Genomic DNA, 18,708 nt, shown 5'->3' on the forward strand with positions numbered 1-18,708 from the left:
CCGTTTAAGCAACTTCTTTAAAATTTTAGTATAAAAATGGCCTTTGTAGCATCACAGTTGCATCTCTGAGTGCAGGTATTACAGCAGAAGGACATATCTGACAGGTCCAAATCTTGCCTCTTGACTGAGCATGTCACATCTGTGGGTCCTGCATTAGCTAATCAAAGAACATTGCCAAGTTCAGGTTTTAAACCAAGCTTCCATTCTGGGAGAGAAATACCTTTTGATTAGATAAGGACTTGCAGGACTGTTTACTACATGCTTCATACAGATGGCTCTTAAGTGCTTTTGCTATATGCAGGTGTACAGCAGTATGGAACGTCTTTCCATCCATGAAGAGAGGAAAACACCACCAACTAAGCGCAGTCTCAGTGAGGAAAAAGATGATCGGCTAGACAGCCTCAGTGGTCTGAAAAGTCGGGACCGCAGCTGGGTGATTGGCTCTCCTGAAATGTGAGTTTATTAGACTTGTACTTTTTATTTAATCACAAAGAAGGCTTTTTTCCCATCTACTTTGACATCAGAAACTCTTACCGTGCAATTCAGTGTAAAATCTCTGTACTACTTAAAAGCATCTCATTAAGTTCTAACATTATGTAAGCTTACAGCGAAGATGTAAAATAAAGCAAAAGGTATTTTGCTGGTAAGCAGAGCTTCCTTCCTGAGAATGGAGTCTCAGACAGAGATGGACCTGAACAAAATTCCCAATCCAAACGTCTCAGCCTCCAGGGGTTCAAAATCCAGTTCTCCCCACATTCTCTCCTGCCACAAATGAGAAAAATATTGGTCTTTCCACAGTTCAGAATACAAGAAATAATTGTGTCCTGTCATCTCTGTTGTTAGCAAAATGTCATAATACTCAGAAAATAGAAATCCCACACACCTCCCTTGTGCCCAGAAGGATTGAAATAATTGTCGGATTCAGCTTAATGGAAAAAATAACTACACAAGTTACAGAATGGGGGATCATCTGCTGAAACATGGTGTCATACGGATGCATTTAAGGTGGTTGTGATCTAGAATGTCTTTCCTACATGACACCTTTGCTGAAAACACTTGATAGATTACATGTGTAACTAATATAAACTGATCCTGCTCAGGCCTTTCTTGTGTAAAATGTTGTTATAAAAATAAGTCTAAAAAATTAAAAAGAGCAGGTAAAAGCATAAGATGGTAGGTACAAGTGTTTGCATTTCTTTGCCCTGTTACTGGTAATAATGATTGTTATAATAATTTGTGTCACCTTCATTGCATTGTATTTTGTTTGATTTTGTACTTATCTTAAAAAGTTAATAAGGGAAAACAATCCAGATCCGAATTTTGCAAATACCCATAATTTTTAATGGTCCAAACAACAACCCTAAACCAAGCCTCCTCCCCAGCCAAATTGGGAGGCTTGAACCTGGAATCATATTGCTTTGGCTTGAGCTTACTCATTATTTCTGCGCTTGTATACCAATAACAACCACTTGCCTTTTGGCATTATGAATTATCACAACCCAACCAGTGACCTGGTCATGCTTTTTCTCTCAGACTGCGTAAGCGCTTGTCCGTGTCTGAATCCTCACACACAGAGAGCGACTCCAGTCCGCCTCTTACTGTTCGGCGGCGTTGTTCAGGACTTCTCGACATGCCCCGGTTCGCCATCTCAGCTGAGGAAGAAGGACTTGCCCCCAAAAAGCAACAGTCAGATGGAACGTTACCATCTACAGTACAGTCGCGTGAGGGGCTCCCCCTGCCAATTCCAGAACAACCTGTGGAGCGAGAGCTGCATTTAGATGAGGACACTGGGCCAACAACACCCTCTTCAACCATCAGCAACATCAGCAGCTCAACCCTGACAGGTATGCACCTGGTGGGATGGGATCACTGCCATCAAGAAGTCCATTTTAGGGTGCAAATATTAGTTGCACTAAAATGTGGTTTTATGAGTAACATCTTTCGTTAGTGTTGCATGGTAAATAGTGCGCTAGTAAATTACTGCGGCTTTGTGTGTTTCTTTAAAGTAATTTTAAATCTCTTAAAACTTGTTTGCTTTACTTCAGTCTAGACCCTCTTCAAACTTGGCAAGGTTGCCCAACATTTGCAAGCCCCTGTTTTCTGTTGTGTATAACTTTACCAAATGTTAACTGTTTGAGCTGAAATTTCCCATGCCGGGTGTCTGCCTCAGTCTGAATTTTTAGGAGAATTTTAGCCAGAACAGTTCAGTTGTTTCCAAGAATAAGGTTAGGGGAAAATTTAACATGTTTTGCCCATGTTAAAAAAAAAATCTGGTAACCTTTTATTTGAAAAGCTGTAGTGCCTCCCTTCTTTTGGAGCAGGGACTTGACCTTTGACATCCCAATGAAACCCCACCAAGTTGGCCAAGTTGTAAGCCATTAAAAAAAATTGCAGTTTGCACATGCTCAGTAGAGACTTCTTAGATTTTAACAGCTAAATTCTCAGAACAGTGCTGGGCAGCACTGTATCCGAAATTGCAGCTCTAGGCTGCTGCAGGCTGTGCCAGGTCCAGACCCCAGACTTAGGAGCAGAGAAACTCTCTCTCCTGTGCTTTCGGTGACCCCCCATGCTGGGCCCAAGCAGTATGGAGAAGGAGGCTGCCTGATTTGAATACGGGATAAGAGCAGCACCTGAGAGGGGAGTACATTGGGAGAAGAACCTGGGGTGGGACAGAAAATTGGACTGGAGGATGATGAGGAGAAAGAAGGACTGGGGTGGGGAATGGGACTGGCTGGGAAAGGAAGCTTGGACTGGGAGCTAGAGGAAGGGGGCTATGCCTGGCGAGGCAAGGAGACTGGGATGAGAATCCAGAGAGTGAAATGGAGGGGGCAGTAGAAGCCAGTAGGTGTGGGGGAGACTGAGATCAGATGAGGAGCCCGGGAGTGGGGCAGAGAATGGGACTGGCTGGGTTAGGAGGTTGAGACTGAGAACCAGTGGAGTAAGGGGAAGGAGATGATGGGAGAGGTAAGACAGATCGGACAAGGAGCCAGAGTGTGTGGGAGAGAACCAGGACTGGCTGGACAAGGAGTTGGGAGAAGGACAAGGAACAGCAGGTGGAGAAGGGATTCAGATGAAGAGTAAAGAGGGGTGAGACTTGGGCAGGGCAAGGAGACTGGGACTGGGATGAGAAGTGGAGACTGAGACTGACCAGGGTGAGGAGAATGGGACTGGGATAAGGAACCAGGGAAGGGGAAGAGACACGACTGGGACAGGGACTGGTTGGCGGGGACAGGGCAGAATGAGTCAAACTCAGAGGAAATAGGCAGAAGCATCTGTGCCCACTAGAGCACACTTCCTTCCAAACCTAGAATGTAACCAAGAGTTCTCAGTCTCACCATTCCTCTGAAATCTTTGAAATCCACAGGCAAAGTGTCCCATACCTCTCTAATGGTGATCCACATAGAGGATGACAACCTACTACTGCTATCGGTTACTCCGTTAGCTCAAGTAACGGAGGTCTGTGCAGTGGATCGAAAGGTCCCAACCCTGCTGATGACCCCTGGAGATGTTAATATGATGTCACAAGATGGAGTTTGTTTTCTCAGCTTGCTTTATTAAAAAGCTCGGAAATTACCAAAAAACTGCTAAAAAAGCATTGTTAAAGTTACAAAGTCAAGCACTCAAAAGATAGTAAATGGGAGAATTAAAATTGCCTGTGCAACCTTAATTTGGCTCCCTTGTGCATTTGCATTATAACAGTCTTTAACAGTCATACAGTGCACAGGACAGATCTGCTGTGGGGATGAATCAGGGTTGTGTAGTGAAGGAGACTATTGTCTATAGACCCCTGCTTCATTTGTTTCAGAAGTTGGAAGGTGTGGACTGAATGAGGCAGGGAACTGCAGGAAGAGAAAAGACAGTATCATGGCCATAGATGAATGCTTCCCTGGAGAACTGGATTTTATCCCTGCCTCCACCCCGGAGTTCCTATGAGGTTCCGGTCCAGTTGCGTAAACCAAATGTTTCCCAGATAGTCACTTATTGTTCCTCCTTTTCTGGGTGCTGACTTGAGATCTGGGGTCTGATTTGCAGAAGTGCTGTGCTCACAGTTGCAACTGGAGTCTGTGCTTTGAACATACGAAGTGCTATATAATGCTAAGTCCTCTGAAAAATTAGATCATCTGCACCTCAATTTGGACAGTCATAATGAGTGGATACCTTTGACCTTAATCACTCTCTGCCTCAGATCCTCAACTGTAGAGTGGGGATAATAATTCCCCATGGTTCCCAGGAGTGGTTTGTGAAGCACTCAGTTATTATAGTGATGGGCACCATAGAGAAGCCCAGGAGGAAATTAATAATTCTGTCCTCAAAGAAGAGTTTGACCAGTGTGCAGTAGGACAGGCCTGGGACCATACACTGAACAAAGAAGATCAGATATTGAACACCTGCTCACTATGTGAGCACCATCCATTCTGTACACTGAATGAGGCAGGGTCCTGTGGAAAAAATAGTATGTGACCATGTAACAAGACCAGTGGTTCTCAACCTGCAGCCCGTGGGCTGCTTGCGGCCCACTCAGCACCCAGCTGCAGCCCATGTGACAGCCCCAGAGCCATACAGGTAGCATATATATTGCCTGGATCTGGCCCATATAACAGAGAAGCTGCATATGCGGCCCACAATGGTAAATAGGTTGAGAACCGCTGAATTGGGCTGTACCATCATGATGCATACACACAAGGGGGCTGAATTAATTAATTCTGGCATTTCCTAATTTTTGAGTTCTTGACTTTGTAATGTTAATTAAATTCTTATACTGTAATTTTTGTGCCTCCCCCTCCCCCAAAGCATCTGCTTCCAGCCTGTGTCGGAAGGCAGGATGCTGGGCTAGATGGACCACTGGTCTGACCCTGTATGGCCATTCTTCTGTAAATAGCATAAAACCTAGTTCAATTGTTGCAGCCTTTAAGGTTGACAGTTCTTGCTGGTAATAAAAATAATGAGAGTACTTCCTCAAACCTCCCCTGGTTATTTGCCATATAAACAATTCTATCTAAATGGCTTACTACTTTAAAGCTGTGCTTTAGAGTTAGGCTTCATCTAATTTTATTACTGCAGCAACTTAGTTTCAAGAACTGGCTTTCCAACAAAAGAAAAACAGGTAATTCTCAGCATACAGAAGAACGCCAGTGGTTATAAATTTCTATAAATAAGAACTCAAGCCCTAGGCTTGCTTCTGAGAAAAATTCACTGTTGGACTACATGTAAACATGACTTTGATTTCATGTATTTTGCCTGTGGGGGAATATGCTGTTAGGAATTCCCTATGGTTCTAATCTATTTTAATTTAAACTGTAGCTGGGAGCACTACAGATTTCTCTGATCAGCGCATTCGTAGCAATAGCAATGAGGGACCAGATTTTACCACTCCAAAAGCCATCAGCGACTTGGCAGTACGGCGGGCACGGCACCGGTTGCTGTCTGGGGAATCGGGGGAGAAACGTACCTCGAGACCTGTCAACAAAGTGATTAAATCAGCATCAGCTACAGCCCTCTCCCTCCTGATTCCCTCAGGTAAGAAATAAGCCACATTTAGATATTGTAAAAATGTGAATGCCTTGAACAAAAGACCTGCAGACAGGACCTCTATGTTTTTCTGCTCCTGCCAATAAAGATATTGTTCCTGAAGGAAGAGGAATTGGGATGCCTGCGTATTTGCCACTTACATGGAAAAGGAGTATTATTTTGCTGAAGACGGAGATGTACTTGTGATCTTGTGACTACAGATACCATAAATGACAGCTGTGTCTCATTGTCTCGATAACAGCACCTTTTGTTTAAATTGGCTCCAAGAACTTTGGCTGGTCTCTAGACAAGGATGCTGCAAGAATATCTATTAAAATTACAGACAAAACAAGTTTAACCCTTTTGCTGCTACTTCTCTGCACCTGATATCCCTAACATTTTGTGAAATCATACATATCTGGCGCATTCCAGGAACGTTGCCGGGAATGTTCAGATGAGAGGGTTAAATACATTTAAGTAAGTTAGTACCAAACGGTGTGTATATAGAGAGATGGATATAGCTTTATAATTTTTGGCACCAGATTGTGTCATTCATTAGGAGCCTCTGTCAGGCAGGGGTAGAAAGGGCCATGGTTCAGCAGACTCGCTGGGAGGAATTCTTGCTTTGTGCCCACTACCTCCCACCTCCCCTTTGTAGAGCTCAAGGCCTTACTGGGAGTCCCAGGGACTCTTTTGTTCCTGCCTAGTAAGAGACAAGGAACATCCCTGCAATTTACAGCCCAACCACCAGTGCCAGTGTGCCAGGCCAGTACAATATCCTGGTACAGCAATACCAGCAATAACGTCTCTGTTGGAACCCGGGAGGCAGACAGAAGATTGCTGTTTGGCTCCATTGTGATGACTTGCATTTCATTTCCTGTCGCTTGAGGGCTGGTTGGTTTTCTAACTACCAGCTCCCTCGTGAAATTCTCTAAAATGCTTATTTGATTATTCAGCGGAGGCCCCGACAGAACTGTTCTCATCTGTCAGGTAAATACACAATAGATGGCTCAGCAGGTGTTTCTTAATGGTCACTTCGTGGCAGGTTTTCCTAGACGAATACAGGAGTTGTGTATTCAGTTCATATTTTTGTATGTTTTGTAATGTAAATTATTTTATCAGCTTATTTAAGTTTAGTAAGACTATTTTAATACATGTGCTACTGCTAATAATATTAGTAACAACTGTAATTGTTTTTAGCCAATAGGCCAATTGAATCACACCCATGTAAGCGGGGACCTGGGTTCTGCAGCTGCTCATTTGTAATATTATTTTTAAATCATTACAATGCTCCTGCATTGGCTACCTACTACTTGTAAATATTTTGCCCCTTCTGAATTAAAAACCCCCACAGCTTCCTTGAGCCAGTTGTAATCCAACCTCATATCAAATTTCATTTTTAAAATCCAGGTTGGTTTTGAGTTACATTGGGCAGACAAGTGACCCACACCATGTTGACTATTTATTTGAACAGTATATTCTCTAATCTAGAAACTGTCATCCCATATATATATAAAAGCAGGTTCTATATAAAATATAGTAAAATAAATCTTTGGTGGACTGAAACTGTATACTCCAGGATTCTACCTGGAGCAAATATTTATGGTTGCATAATGAATCCCTGAAAATAGCTTTTCAAAATGGACACATTGGCCCAGCTGTAATTCTAGATGACAAACAACAACACTGTACTAAGTACACAATAAGAAGCACTCACTTTTTTGGAAACAGCACTGATTTTGATCTTTCAGAGCACTTATTAATTAAAAAGACTGCAGGAAATGAACCTTGATACATTTGATACTAAAGGAATTTTTAGTGCCGCTTTCACTAGCTTTATAAAAACATAAGGAAGATTTCATTTCCTATTAGAATGTTAACAGGAGTTATATTTCCCTTTGAAGGTCAGGCTTTCTAATATGCACTCCTTTGTATCATCACTGTAGATCACCACACTTGTTCCCCATTGGCTAGTCCAATGTCACCTCATTCTCTATCCTCCAACCCATCTTCAAGGGACTCCTCACCAAGCCGAGACTTTTCTCCTGCTATCACAAACCCCAAACCACCAATCATCATCCATCGGGCTGGAAAGAAATACGGCTTTACCCTTCGTGCTATTCGAGTCTACATGGGGGATACTGACGTCTATGCTGTGCATCACATGGTCTGGGTAAGTCACTGTTTTTCTAATAAGAATGTTCTTAGGGGCCGCAAATTCTTTCTTTCAAGATTGCAGGTTTAACCTATACTCTGTCCTTTGCTGCCATGTATCCCCTCTCCTAATTCAGACCCAAAGGAGTCTTTTGACAAACAAAATCTTTAAAACCCTAGGGGTTGTTTCAGCATCAGTCCAACCCCGTCACAAAAATCACAACAGCTTTTTCCTTTTTCCACCACTGGTAACGTAGGTCTGCCTCTTTTTACCAGAAGTGCATATGTTAAAGCATGTGTCTTTGTGCAGCTCCTCTTGCTCTCTATTGGGGTTGTCACATGAGGGTTAGTTACAGCTAATTCATCCTGAGCTGTGTAAGCAGTGATAGTTTGCTTCAGATCAACCCAGTCTGCTGGAATTTTCAAGACAGCCACTTGGAGTTGATTACATGCCTTAAACCATCAGTGCCTTTGCATTGATTGTCTAGCGATTTGACATTCAGTTTAGCTGTGTATTATGCCAAGGGATCTTACTGTCTGCTTCTCCACATCTCTCTTCCTTCCGCTTACACGGTATACGATCTATGTGATCTTTCTTTGGCAATGTATATGACTGTTAACCATAATCATTTTTCCCAAAATGGTGTATATTATTTAAAATACACTCTTTTAGAGTTATAAGAGAGGGTGGAAGGGAATGGTTTCTTAATATCCTTCTATATCAGTGTTCTGCAGACCTCATTAGGAGAGCCAGCCTTTGTATGTGGTGATCATTGTTTGATGCTGATCATTAAGTAGAAAAATGATCTGGAACTGGAGTTTTCTCATAATGATAGTAGCTTCTCTTGGTCCCTTCTGCCTGCCTTGAAAAATTCTGTATTTATTAGCACTGTGGCTTGCAACCTGGTCAGTCCACGTCAAAGAGAAAGCTGCTGCAACAAGTTACACCTCACCTTAAGGTTGCAGGTGCCTATTTTAAGGTGGGGATGGCAGCATCACCAGTGGGGGAAAAGCCCTATGGGATGATTAGTGTGTCATAGTTAGGAAAGTACTGTGCTAAATGATGGGAGGTGGGAAAAGAATTTGTGGTTGGAATCAGATGCATGATGTGTACAGTCTCAATGCCTGGAAATGAGTCTGACAGAAAGGAGAATGAGGCTACAAGACTTTTAAGCCAGCTTCCAAGAGATGTGCTCCAGGATGTTTAATTCTGAAGCTCAGTGGACTTAATTTTTTTTATATTTATATGGGTATCAAGAATATTCAGAGTGATAATTAATGATGACCAAAGATTTGCAAGGACACTTAACCTCATGTTTCAAGGCTTAAGCCAATTTCTAACTCTTATTGATCAGGATGAGACCTGTGGGGCGCAGATTATCCCACATCTACTATTGTGGGGTTCTTACGCCTTCCTGTGAAGCATCTAGTATTGGTCACTGTTGGAGATAGGATCCTGGACTGGATGGACCTTGGGTCTGGTCCAGTCCCGCTATTCCTATGTTCCTGTGTATTTTCAAGTAAATAATTTCCCTGTCATTGCCAGCATGTGGAAGAAGGAGGTCCTGCTAATGAAGCAGGTCTGCGGGAAGGTGATCTGATAACCCATGTCAATGGAGAGTCTGTCCATGGACTGGTGCATACTGAAGTGGTGGAACTGATCCTGAAGGTACGTCTGGAACATGCTTGTAGTACAGAATGTGGACAGTACATACCTAAAAACTGATTTAAAACCCATTTAGTATCTGATTGTCAGAGGATCGTTTTAAATGCAAGTTAAATAGCTGGCTCCTAACATTAGCCTTGCAAAAATCCTTTGCTTTAATCCCATTGCCAGGTAGAAATTATAAGTCTCTCCAAAGTCTCCAAAAGTGTCTTGTTCCACTTTAAACTGACATTCCATTAATGTTTGTGGAAAGTAAGGGCCTATCAGGTATAGTTGGCACCAGAAGAGATGCTCATTTGTTTGACTTTAATGATGAATTTGGAAGCAGTAAACAAGTTAATATGGTGTAACTAAAACCCCCCCTGTATCATTTTAACAAACAAACACCCTCACGTTTTCCCCATTAATTTTGTTTTGCTTTAGGCTGCTAATGTTATTAGCTTTTAACACTGTTTTCTCAAAGATTATTGTCAGCAGTGTTTAAAAGAGGCTTTGTAATAGCTGGTACTTGAAAGTATTTAGCTAAATGACTTGTATCTTGATACCTCCTTGTGTGCTGACTACATTTATGGAAATAAATTCAACCCTTTAACAGTTCCAAAAGACCAGCCTTTGGTGGGGTTTGCACACATGGAAGAAATGAGGTATTTTTCTTATACAAGTTGAGGGGATCAGGTTAGGGATTTTAGACACCATCAGTGTAGATTAATGCTGATGTATGCCTGATGCATCTCAGCGTATCTGTCAGCATGAAGAAAGGGTCAGACACATACGTAGGGAACAGGTTTGGGTGCCAAAGAATGCTGCTTTGTCTGAATTTCTAGAAGGAAGAAGATTGTTGTAGTTCTCATTGGTAGTATGTATTGGCACCATCACCATGATATCTTGGTGCCTTACAAGGCCTAAGTTGAGGCATTCAGGATCTCAGTAAGTGAGGTCAAAGCCCGTGCACCTTCTACTCTGTGCAACTGTACCATTTAGCTAGGAAACCAAGATTTAATCTGTTGTGAAAGCCTGACTAAAGAGGTCCCTCTTACCGCTCGAGATGAAGACTCGAAGAGGGAAAGGGGATTAGTCAAAGGAGTAAAACATGTCAGCCTGTGATAAATTAGCAATCCACTTGCTCAACACCTAGAACTGCCAAAAGCAATCTTATTCTATACGACTGCCATCTCTTGTATCCGACAGAGTGGAAATAAGGTATCTATCTCTACTTCCCCGTTTGAGAACACATCAATCAAAGTTGGGCCAGCTCGGAAGCCCAGCTACAAATCCAAGATGGCTCGAAGGAACAAGAAAAGCAAAACTAAAGATGGGCAGGAAAGGTGAGTTTGATTTTTTTTTTTTAACTCTGAAAATTAAATGCTCCCAAGGTAGGTAGACCTTGCCAAAGCAATTTCCGTGTAACAAGTTAGTGTCAGCGGCACACATTGTTACTCACCTCACGCCTCTACACTGAGTGACGGAGATGTGCCTGTAAGTGTAAATAGATCTTTTGGTTTGACAAATGAGTAACTTTTAATTCGTCTTTCCAGTAAGAAGAAGAGTTCTTTGTTCAGGAAGATCACAAAGCAGGCATCATTGCTGCACACCAGCCGTAGTTTATCTTCACTTAACCGCTCGCTGTCTTCTGGAGAAAGTGTTCCTGGTTCTCCAACCCACAACCTGTCCCCTCGGTCACCTACGCAGAGCTACAGATCTACTCCCGAGTCTGTACATTCAGGTAAAAGAACTGTTTAAAGGGGGGATTTTAATTTGTAAATACTTCATTTTTAAAGGAAAATACAAAACAGACACTAAACCAAATGTTGAGTTTACATTTATTTGAACTTCAAAGCAGCAATTGCTGTGTATGTCTTATTTTGCTGTGGGTAAATCAAAGGTTAATCATGAAAAAGGTCAGTCTGTTCATTATGTACATGGGTGGATCTTTTAGCAGTGCAAATGTGTGGTGTACGTTATGATCTTTCTACAGTATTTTGCCTTTTTTTTATTTTTTAAATGATACATAAGAGAAAAATAGTTGAAATGTGGAAAAATCATAGCTGAAAATTTGGGCAGTAGACAGAGAATTTTAAGAAACTTGCATACTGACAATAACAATAAAATGCCTGGTTTTATATACATATGGTTTCGTATGGTAGTAACAGAATGTTTTCTCACTGAGTTTCTGGGAAATACCCTGTAGTTTTTTTCTGATACTGATTATGTGACAATCACTTAGTAGCTCTACTGGAAACAATGGTAGGCCACCTTATAATACCTGGGGGTAATGTGACAAACAGCTCTTCTTACCATTGTACAAGCATAGCATGAACGTTTTTGATTATAAAACACAGTAAAAAAAAATCCCTTTCTCTTTTTTCTTTAAGTTGGTGGAAATTCTTCCCAGAGCAGCTCTCCCAGTTCCAGTGTTCCCAACTCTCCAGCCAGCTCTGGACACATCCGACCCAGTTCTTTACATGGACTAGCCCCAAAGCTTCAACGGCAGTATAGATCTCCGAGGCGTAAATCTGCGGGAAACATCCCTCTCTCACCACTAGCTCACACTCCCTCACCAACCCCACAGTCCACATCGCCACAGCGTTCACCGTCCCCTTTGCCAGGGCATTCAGTAGGCAGCTCCAGTATTATTCAGTCCTTTCCTGTAAAATTACATTCCTCTCCACCTCTGGTAAGACAGATCTCCAGACCCAAAAGCGCTGAGCCACCCAGGTCTCCTTTGCTGAAGAGAGTCCAGTCAGCTGAGAAACTGGCTGCCTCGCTGTCCTCCGAAAAGAAGCTGGCATCCTCTCGCAAACATAGCTTGGATATCTCCCACTCTGAATTTAAGAAGGAGATGCTACAAAGGGATCCTAGTCTCCAAAGTTTACAGGAGTCTGTGAATGAAACAACAGGAGGTAAAGTTGGGCTAGCAGAAAAAGGGACGCTGCAAAAGCCATCTTCCAGGAAGCTAGGTGCTATTCGACAAGACAGAGTAGAGAGGAGAGAGTCGCTACAAAAGCAGGAGGCCATTCGAGAAGTAGATTCCTCTGAAGATGAAACAGATGATGGTTCCGAGGATAGTCAAGATGGGAGAAGATTGGAGAGGCAACCCTTCAGAGGAGAACAGGGCTTCAACTCTTTTAATGATGATAATAAGTTTTCTTCTAAACTGGAAAGCAAAGACAATCTGGAGGATGATGCTTTTCTAACCGATGATCCAAAAGGTGCAGCAGACTTGCAGAAGGTAACTAAGCAGCCACCTAAGGCTGTCTCAGAGGCACTGCGAATTAGCATATCCCAGTCAGAGTCAGAGATTCTCACCAGAACGTCTCCAGGAGAATCTGGCAAATATGAAAAGCCACTGCCAGGATCAGGAGCAACAGCAGAAGAGCATAAATTGTCAGAAAGCAAACCCTTGGAGCACATTAGTCAAGAGGATGCCTCTTATGCGAGCATCAAATACACTGAGGGGAAAACTATGGATTGCATAGAAGATACAAAGTGCCCACCTGTGGGATTCCTTCAGTTTGAGCAAAGCCACTCTTCAGGGGTGTCACATGGCAAAGATGCACTGGAGGAGTCTCTGTTAACAGAAATCAGTCAAAAAAAGCAAGATACTAAACCTTCACTAGCACTTTCTTCTTGTTGCACAGCGGGTATAAATTCTCCTTTATCAATAAGCCAAACGGACTGCAGAGAAACCGATCACAAACAAGAACTTCAATCTACAGAACAAAGCAACAGATTTCAACATCTGGCAAATGTAAATGAAACATCTCCAAAAAGTCCTACTGCTGAAAAACAGCAAAGCTTGTGCCATGCCGAGGGCTCTTCACAAGGCAAGAATCAATTAAATGCTAGGAAAATTAGCCCAAGTAATGCAACAGGTGCTGCACCCTCAACTCCACATGTCTCAAGTTCCAGTGAAAAGGCCCTTTTGGTGTCTCAGTTAGAAACTGTAGCTCAAAGTGTGTTGGGCCCAATGAAGCTTGACGGGTTGGGTACTAGAAAGCTGGAAACTGATAAAGAGTCCCCGCAAATGGACCTGTCCTGTAAGAGAGATTCACAACAAAGAAGGCAGGAAACGTTAAAGGTGGGATTAGGTCAAGAAAGAGTGAAACCTCTTAGCACAGACAATCTTACTACAACCTGTGCACCCTACACAGAGTCAGCAAGTCCAGCAGAGTCTGGGGAGCCAGCGTGTTCTCTGACAGCAAAAAAAAAGCCAGGTTTTGGCCGTTCTAAAGCACTTGAAGCCTTGAGGGATAACAGGAAAACTTCTCCATCAGAAGATCTTCCACATGCCCCTGGAAGACAGATTCTTAGGGCATCTCCTCTGCCAGATGGCAGTCTGAAGCTTTGTAAAGAGGAGACTCTGACGCAGGAAAAAAGCAAAGAGGCTGGAGGTCAATTAAAAATACAAGACTTTCCGTTGTCACATGATAATGTTGTAAAGAAAACATAGCAGAGTCCCTGGAATACGTGCACCCAAGTACTCTACCTTCAGAAATAGACTGCATGTTTGAATTTTGTAATATACACTAATACGAAATAGAACTGTGTACATCTATTTTTGGGAGGGTTGTTTTTTCATACTGCTTTTTGCATTTTTTTCCATCCTTGCAATTCTATTTTTGTACACGGTGTGCTTGCCATTTGAGGTCTCTTTGGAACAGGGTATCTTTAAAGCAGAGCTATGAAATAGTTTGCTGACTTTTTTTCTTTATTTTGCCCTGAGTTTGGGGTGTGCTGTGCATTTCCCTCCAGTTTTGCATTTATTTCAGATCCCAAAGAATTTTCTGTGCAAAATAGGCAGCTGACATTAAAATCTCTCACTTTTTCAGCTTTCTCTTTCAAATTGCATTCATTGTTTCCCAAATTTTTAGATATTTACAAGCCAGTTTGCCCTATGGCAAGGAGAAAAAAATTACCTTGTTAATAGGTTATCCTGCAAATTCAAGCCCTCTTCAGCGCAACCCAGATCCTTTTTTTCTCTGTCACTTTACATATCCTCCAGTCCCACACATATCTTAGAGTTCATTGCCTCTGAGTTGTCAGTCTGGGGTGCAGGGAACAGTCCTATATATTTTTTTAAACATTTTTTAAAAACCTGTTTCTCAAATGAAAGCTCAAAGAAGCAAGTCTCCAATCTGTAGCATGTTTTGCTGGGATGGTTTGTTTTTACTTTGTTTTACAGGACGCAAGGCACCTCTCTCCTCCATCTTTTAACATTTTAATTGAGTTTTCTCCCTCCCTTTGCTGCCTGCCTTTCTAGTCTGTCCTGATCCAGAACAAATAGTGACACCGCATGGAGGGACATGGTTATTTTTAAAATAATAATGCTGATAATTGTAGCACCCCAAGTAACATTAACTTCATGACATATGGGGATTGGAGACCTCTCCCTCTTAGGATGGATCTAAGTAGTTCATCTAGGGGAGCTTAAGTGTTCCTGCCAGTTCTGAAACAGAGCTTGAGAAACCCAGCAAGGGTTCTGAATTTGCCTTTCTTCCCAGAGAGTGCTATGAAGTGTTGTTACCTTTGACTCATTAAGTTATGTGGATGAGCTACAAACAGACTTCAAAACAACACACGTGGTATTTCAAGATTTTACCTTTCATAGCTAAACCATGTCCACTGCTCAGTTGACCTGGTTCCATTAATAATTGCTATTATCTCCTGCGTTCTAGCATTTCTTTGCTTTAAATGTGACCAGTTCTGAATAACATTATTTTTGGGATGATTAGATCTGTAATAAAATGCTGACAAATATGTAGTATAACATATCTCTGGCATTGTGAGCCATTTCCTTACTCTAGCCAATTAAAGCCTACTGTCAAAGAATACTACTGTCATTCATCACAGAATGCTCTTGGCTTTCACTCCAACCTTGTCTGAGTATATCTGTGTGTGGGTAGCCTACAACAGCTGGTTACCCCGTACATTGATGTATTTTGATAGGAACATTTCTGAATGGTGACTGCACTTGCAGCAGTACACCAGACAAAGAGTTGCATCTATTGGTCCAATTTCATTATATTGCTTTTTTCCATTATGAAAACCTCTTGTGCACTTTGAATTTCTACTTGTTTTCCCTAAATGTATCTTTTGTATAGGAATACAATTTTCTCATCTCTCTTTCAACCTGATTTAATTCATGATGCACAAATCCCAAGAATCTCTGAATCCCTTGTCCTGCCTTTTTCTCTGTAACCATTTGTTTCATTTTGTAACTGATTTTGGACCAACTTTTGTTTTGGGGTTCTTTTTTATATTCAAGTAACTGTTTATTCTATGTGTGTGTGTGTGTGTGTGTGTGTGTGCGCGCGCGCACGTTTACTGCAGGGCTGTTAAGAATGCACAGGCTTCTTAATGCATCAACACTCCCAAGCAATTCATAAATAGCTCCAGCAGTGACTGTGTTAAAGGCAGACTATGTCTTTGATCCTTGCACTGGAATGCATGAGCTAGTCAAATCCACATGGGTTTGTAATTGTAAATCATGACCTTTGTACAACCCAAGCAGAGTCCTTCATTACCAATCTCTTGACACACACTTTATTTTGACAAGCACTTCGTCCTGTGTTGATTTCAAGACAATAGTGAGTGCAGGTTTTGCTGATGATAACTGATCTGACTGGTGTTCTTCCCAGTGGGTTGATCTATTAAGATGTTTTCAAGAAGAAAGGTCTAGTTGGCAGTACAGGCTAAAATAAAATGTGCATAGTCAGAAAATAATCTGCTAAGAAATGCCCGATAATTTTTGGAAAATCTATTAAATTTAATAACTTATAAGATATGAACTTGTACTGTGGGGATAGCCTTGTAATGGGAGTGATATGTAATGTCTGGCTTGGGTATCAGAGTTATATACAAAGCACACCTAGATCTCATGGGAGGTAATTTATATTAAGATAGAACCCAAATGGTCTTTGTATGAACATATAAAATAAGCAGCGAATCATCCCTCTCCCATGGCACTCATCAATTGGGTGGATGACAAATTGCCCATGAAAAATAATGCAGTATAATTTGTGTGTGAATAAACAGCACTGTGTCTAAATAGTCTGTCAATTCTAGTCTACTAATAGTGTTGTGACCTTTTGCTCAGATATGGAGGGGGTCAGAGCTACTTGTCTGGGAGGTTACCAGGGAAGCTCCCAGAAGGCATAGCACACTACAACAGTCTGGAGAGTACTAATGCTTTAGCATCTTGCCTCTCCTGGCTTTGAAAATAAGTCTTGTTACAGTGCATTTCAGTTTTATTGCTCCCTAAGTAATCACAGCTGAGCAGAGGAGGATTGTGAAGGAGCCTGACACATTCCAGCTTTTGCATGATGGCACCAAAGGAGTGTTTGGCCAAAGAAAGGGTAAGATGCGTATTTAGCCACCCGATGTCTGTATAGCAGATGCAAAACAATGGGTTCAGTTTTAAAAGTCCACCATTTGAAAGCCCAGGTAGGCTGGTGTTACAAGAAAAAGATCTATTACTGGTGCAGCCCCACAGTCCCTATCCCTTGTCAATTGGAATTTCTGCCGCCCAAGTACGCACAGTCCCCACTCTGTTAACTGATGTCACTCTGGCACCTCTTAGCAAAGCTCTTGGGGAAAGCTGAGAGAAGATTTCCATGGAAAATTGTGATGATGAACCAGATACATGCCAAGATTTATCACTGGCTGAAAAACAAAATCATAACTTAAAGAAATAGTCTTCTGACTCCATCTTAGAGATGGGGGAAATGAGACACTGGAAATTAATATCTGTGTGGGGGGGTGTATGTTAGTATGGTTTTTCAGAGTGCAAGCTGAGTGTCATTCTGTCTATACAGAAGGGAAGATAAAACGTGTGTGAGACACACACACACACACACACACACAACCATCTAAGCACATTACTTTCCTGAGTTTTTTTCATTTTGTTTGTGGGTTTGGGTGCGAGTTATTTTGTTTTTCTTTTAGTCGTTTTGGTTTTGGAATTTACCATATATAATTTGTTCCCACTCTTGTCATCCTTTTTTGTCTCGATACCCAGCCGATGCATTCCTGCAGAATGCTTCATTTCAGTGTTATTTCCCCTCTTGCCTTCTAACTGTAGCATCTAAGAAAAATGAATATTTATTGTAAATATTAGACTGTAGCATTGTAATCACCACTCCTGGGGTTGAATGCCAGAGGCTTTTAACATCCAGTATCCTAAAGAATGCTTGTTGGGGGATGGGCAAAAGGCGTGACCTGTGGTCTTGACAGCCACACTGCATTAAGGTGTGATTTAGATTTTTTTTCTTCCTGCACAGGGAGGATAAAGTCTTTTCTCTGGTTTTCTCTTGCTGGATGTGCAGGATAATGCTGTACTTCTAGTAGAAGATTTTGACAGACGTGTGTGTTTACGTTGTGTTCAGTTATCATATCCAGGCGGCTGTCAGTGCGGCTTTGAAGCTGGGCTCTGGTGTCAAGCTGTGTTACTCAGCACTTGGCTAGATAAGAGGAAGATGTGGAATTTAAGTGTTTTTAGAAACTTGAACAATTGCCACATAATAGCGGTGCAATAATTTTTATTCATGTTGTACCTGCATGTTGATGTTTAAATCCTCCTCCAAAATAAATTTTTTTTACATAAATACAAACTCTTGTTTTTCTTCATTTTCTGTCTCCTATTTTAAATCTTCTCCAGAAGCCGTAGGCAGCATTGCCATGCCTTTCATGCTGCCAGCTCAAAAGTGTTTAGCCTCATTGTCAAGTATCAGAGGTGTAGCTGTGTTAGTCTGGATCTGTAAAAGCAGCAAAGAATCCTGGGGCACCTTATAGACTAACAGACGTTTTGGAGCATGAGCTTTCGTGGGTGAATACCCACTTCGTCGGATGCAACGAAGTGGGTATTTACCCACGAAAGCTCATGCTCCAAAACGTCTGTTAGTCTATAAGGTGCCACAGGATTCTTTGCTGCTTTTAGCCTCATTGTGTGCTTTGAGGCTCTTATACTCAACTGAATCCCCAGCCCCCAGCATAAGGAGATGGCTGCAAAGTAACAGCAAGTTGGTGACATCAAGGTAAATGCAAAGCTCTCTGCAAGTTCTTCTGATTTTTTTTTTCTGCTTGGATCAGTTGGCTGCATAAGCCAAAAGTTTCCTCCTTTGCACAAAACTCGCCTTTCCCCCCTGAGATCCTTCATTCTTGTCCTAAGTGACTGGCTAGTGTAAAATCCCTTGTGTGGACTTGGACCATTCCCATCACTGGAGCTTTTAAGGAGACACACAAGGAAGGATAATACTCTTAGTTGAGCTACAGTAGAAAGCAAAAAGCAACAAAACAAGAAAAGGGGGGGGGGAGGGTAATATAACCCAGCATAATGTATTTTAACAGATAAAAATAAAATCTAGCTCCTCGCCATTATGAAA

General features: G+C 41.9%; 1 protein-coding gene across 2 annotated transcripts in view; it reads left to right on the forward strand.

Annotated features, from left to right (window-relative positions):
- The window catches only part of MAST2 (microtubule associated serine/threonine kinase 2), a 341,008-nt gene extending 323,077 nt beyond the window's left edge, over positions 1-17,931 (forward strand). For both annotated transcript variants that reach the window (XM_045026441.1, XM_045026440.1), the window contains 8 exons: positions 302-453; positions 1,534-1,844; positions 5,302-5,517; positions 7,455-7,681; positions 9,209-9,331; positions 10,517-10,653; positions 10,864-11,051; positions 11,701-17,931. In XM_045026441.1, the coding sequence (XP_044882376.1) occupies positions 302-453; positions 1,534-1,844; positions 5,302-5,517; positions 7,455-7,681; positions 9,209-9,331; positions 10,517-10,653; positions 10,864-11,051; positions 11,701-13,778 (3,432 nt within the window). In that variant the 3' untranslated portion in view covers positions 13,779-17,931. The remainder of the gene's footprint in view (positions 1-301; positions 454-1,533; positions 1,845-5,301; positions 5,518-7,454; positions 7,682-9,208; positions 9,332-10,516; positions 10,654-10,863; positions 11,052-11,700) is intronic.
- Positions 17,932-18,708: the final 777 nt, after the last annotated feature.

The sequence above is a fragment of the Mauremys mutica genome, chromosome 8 (assembly GCF_020497125.1).
Source record: "Mauremys mutica isolate MM-2020 ecotype Southern chromosome 8, ASM2049712v1, whole genome shotgun sequence".
Lineage (NCBI taxonomy): Eukaryota > Metazoa > Chordata > Testudines > Geoemydidae > Mauremys > Mauremys mutica.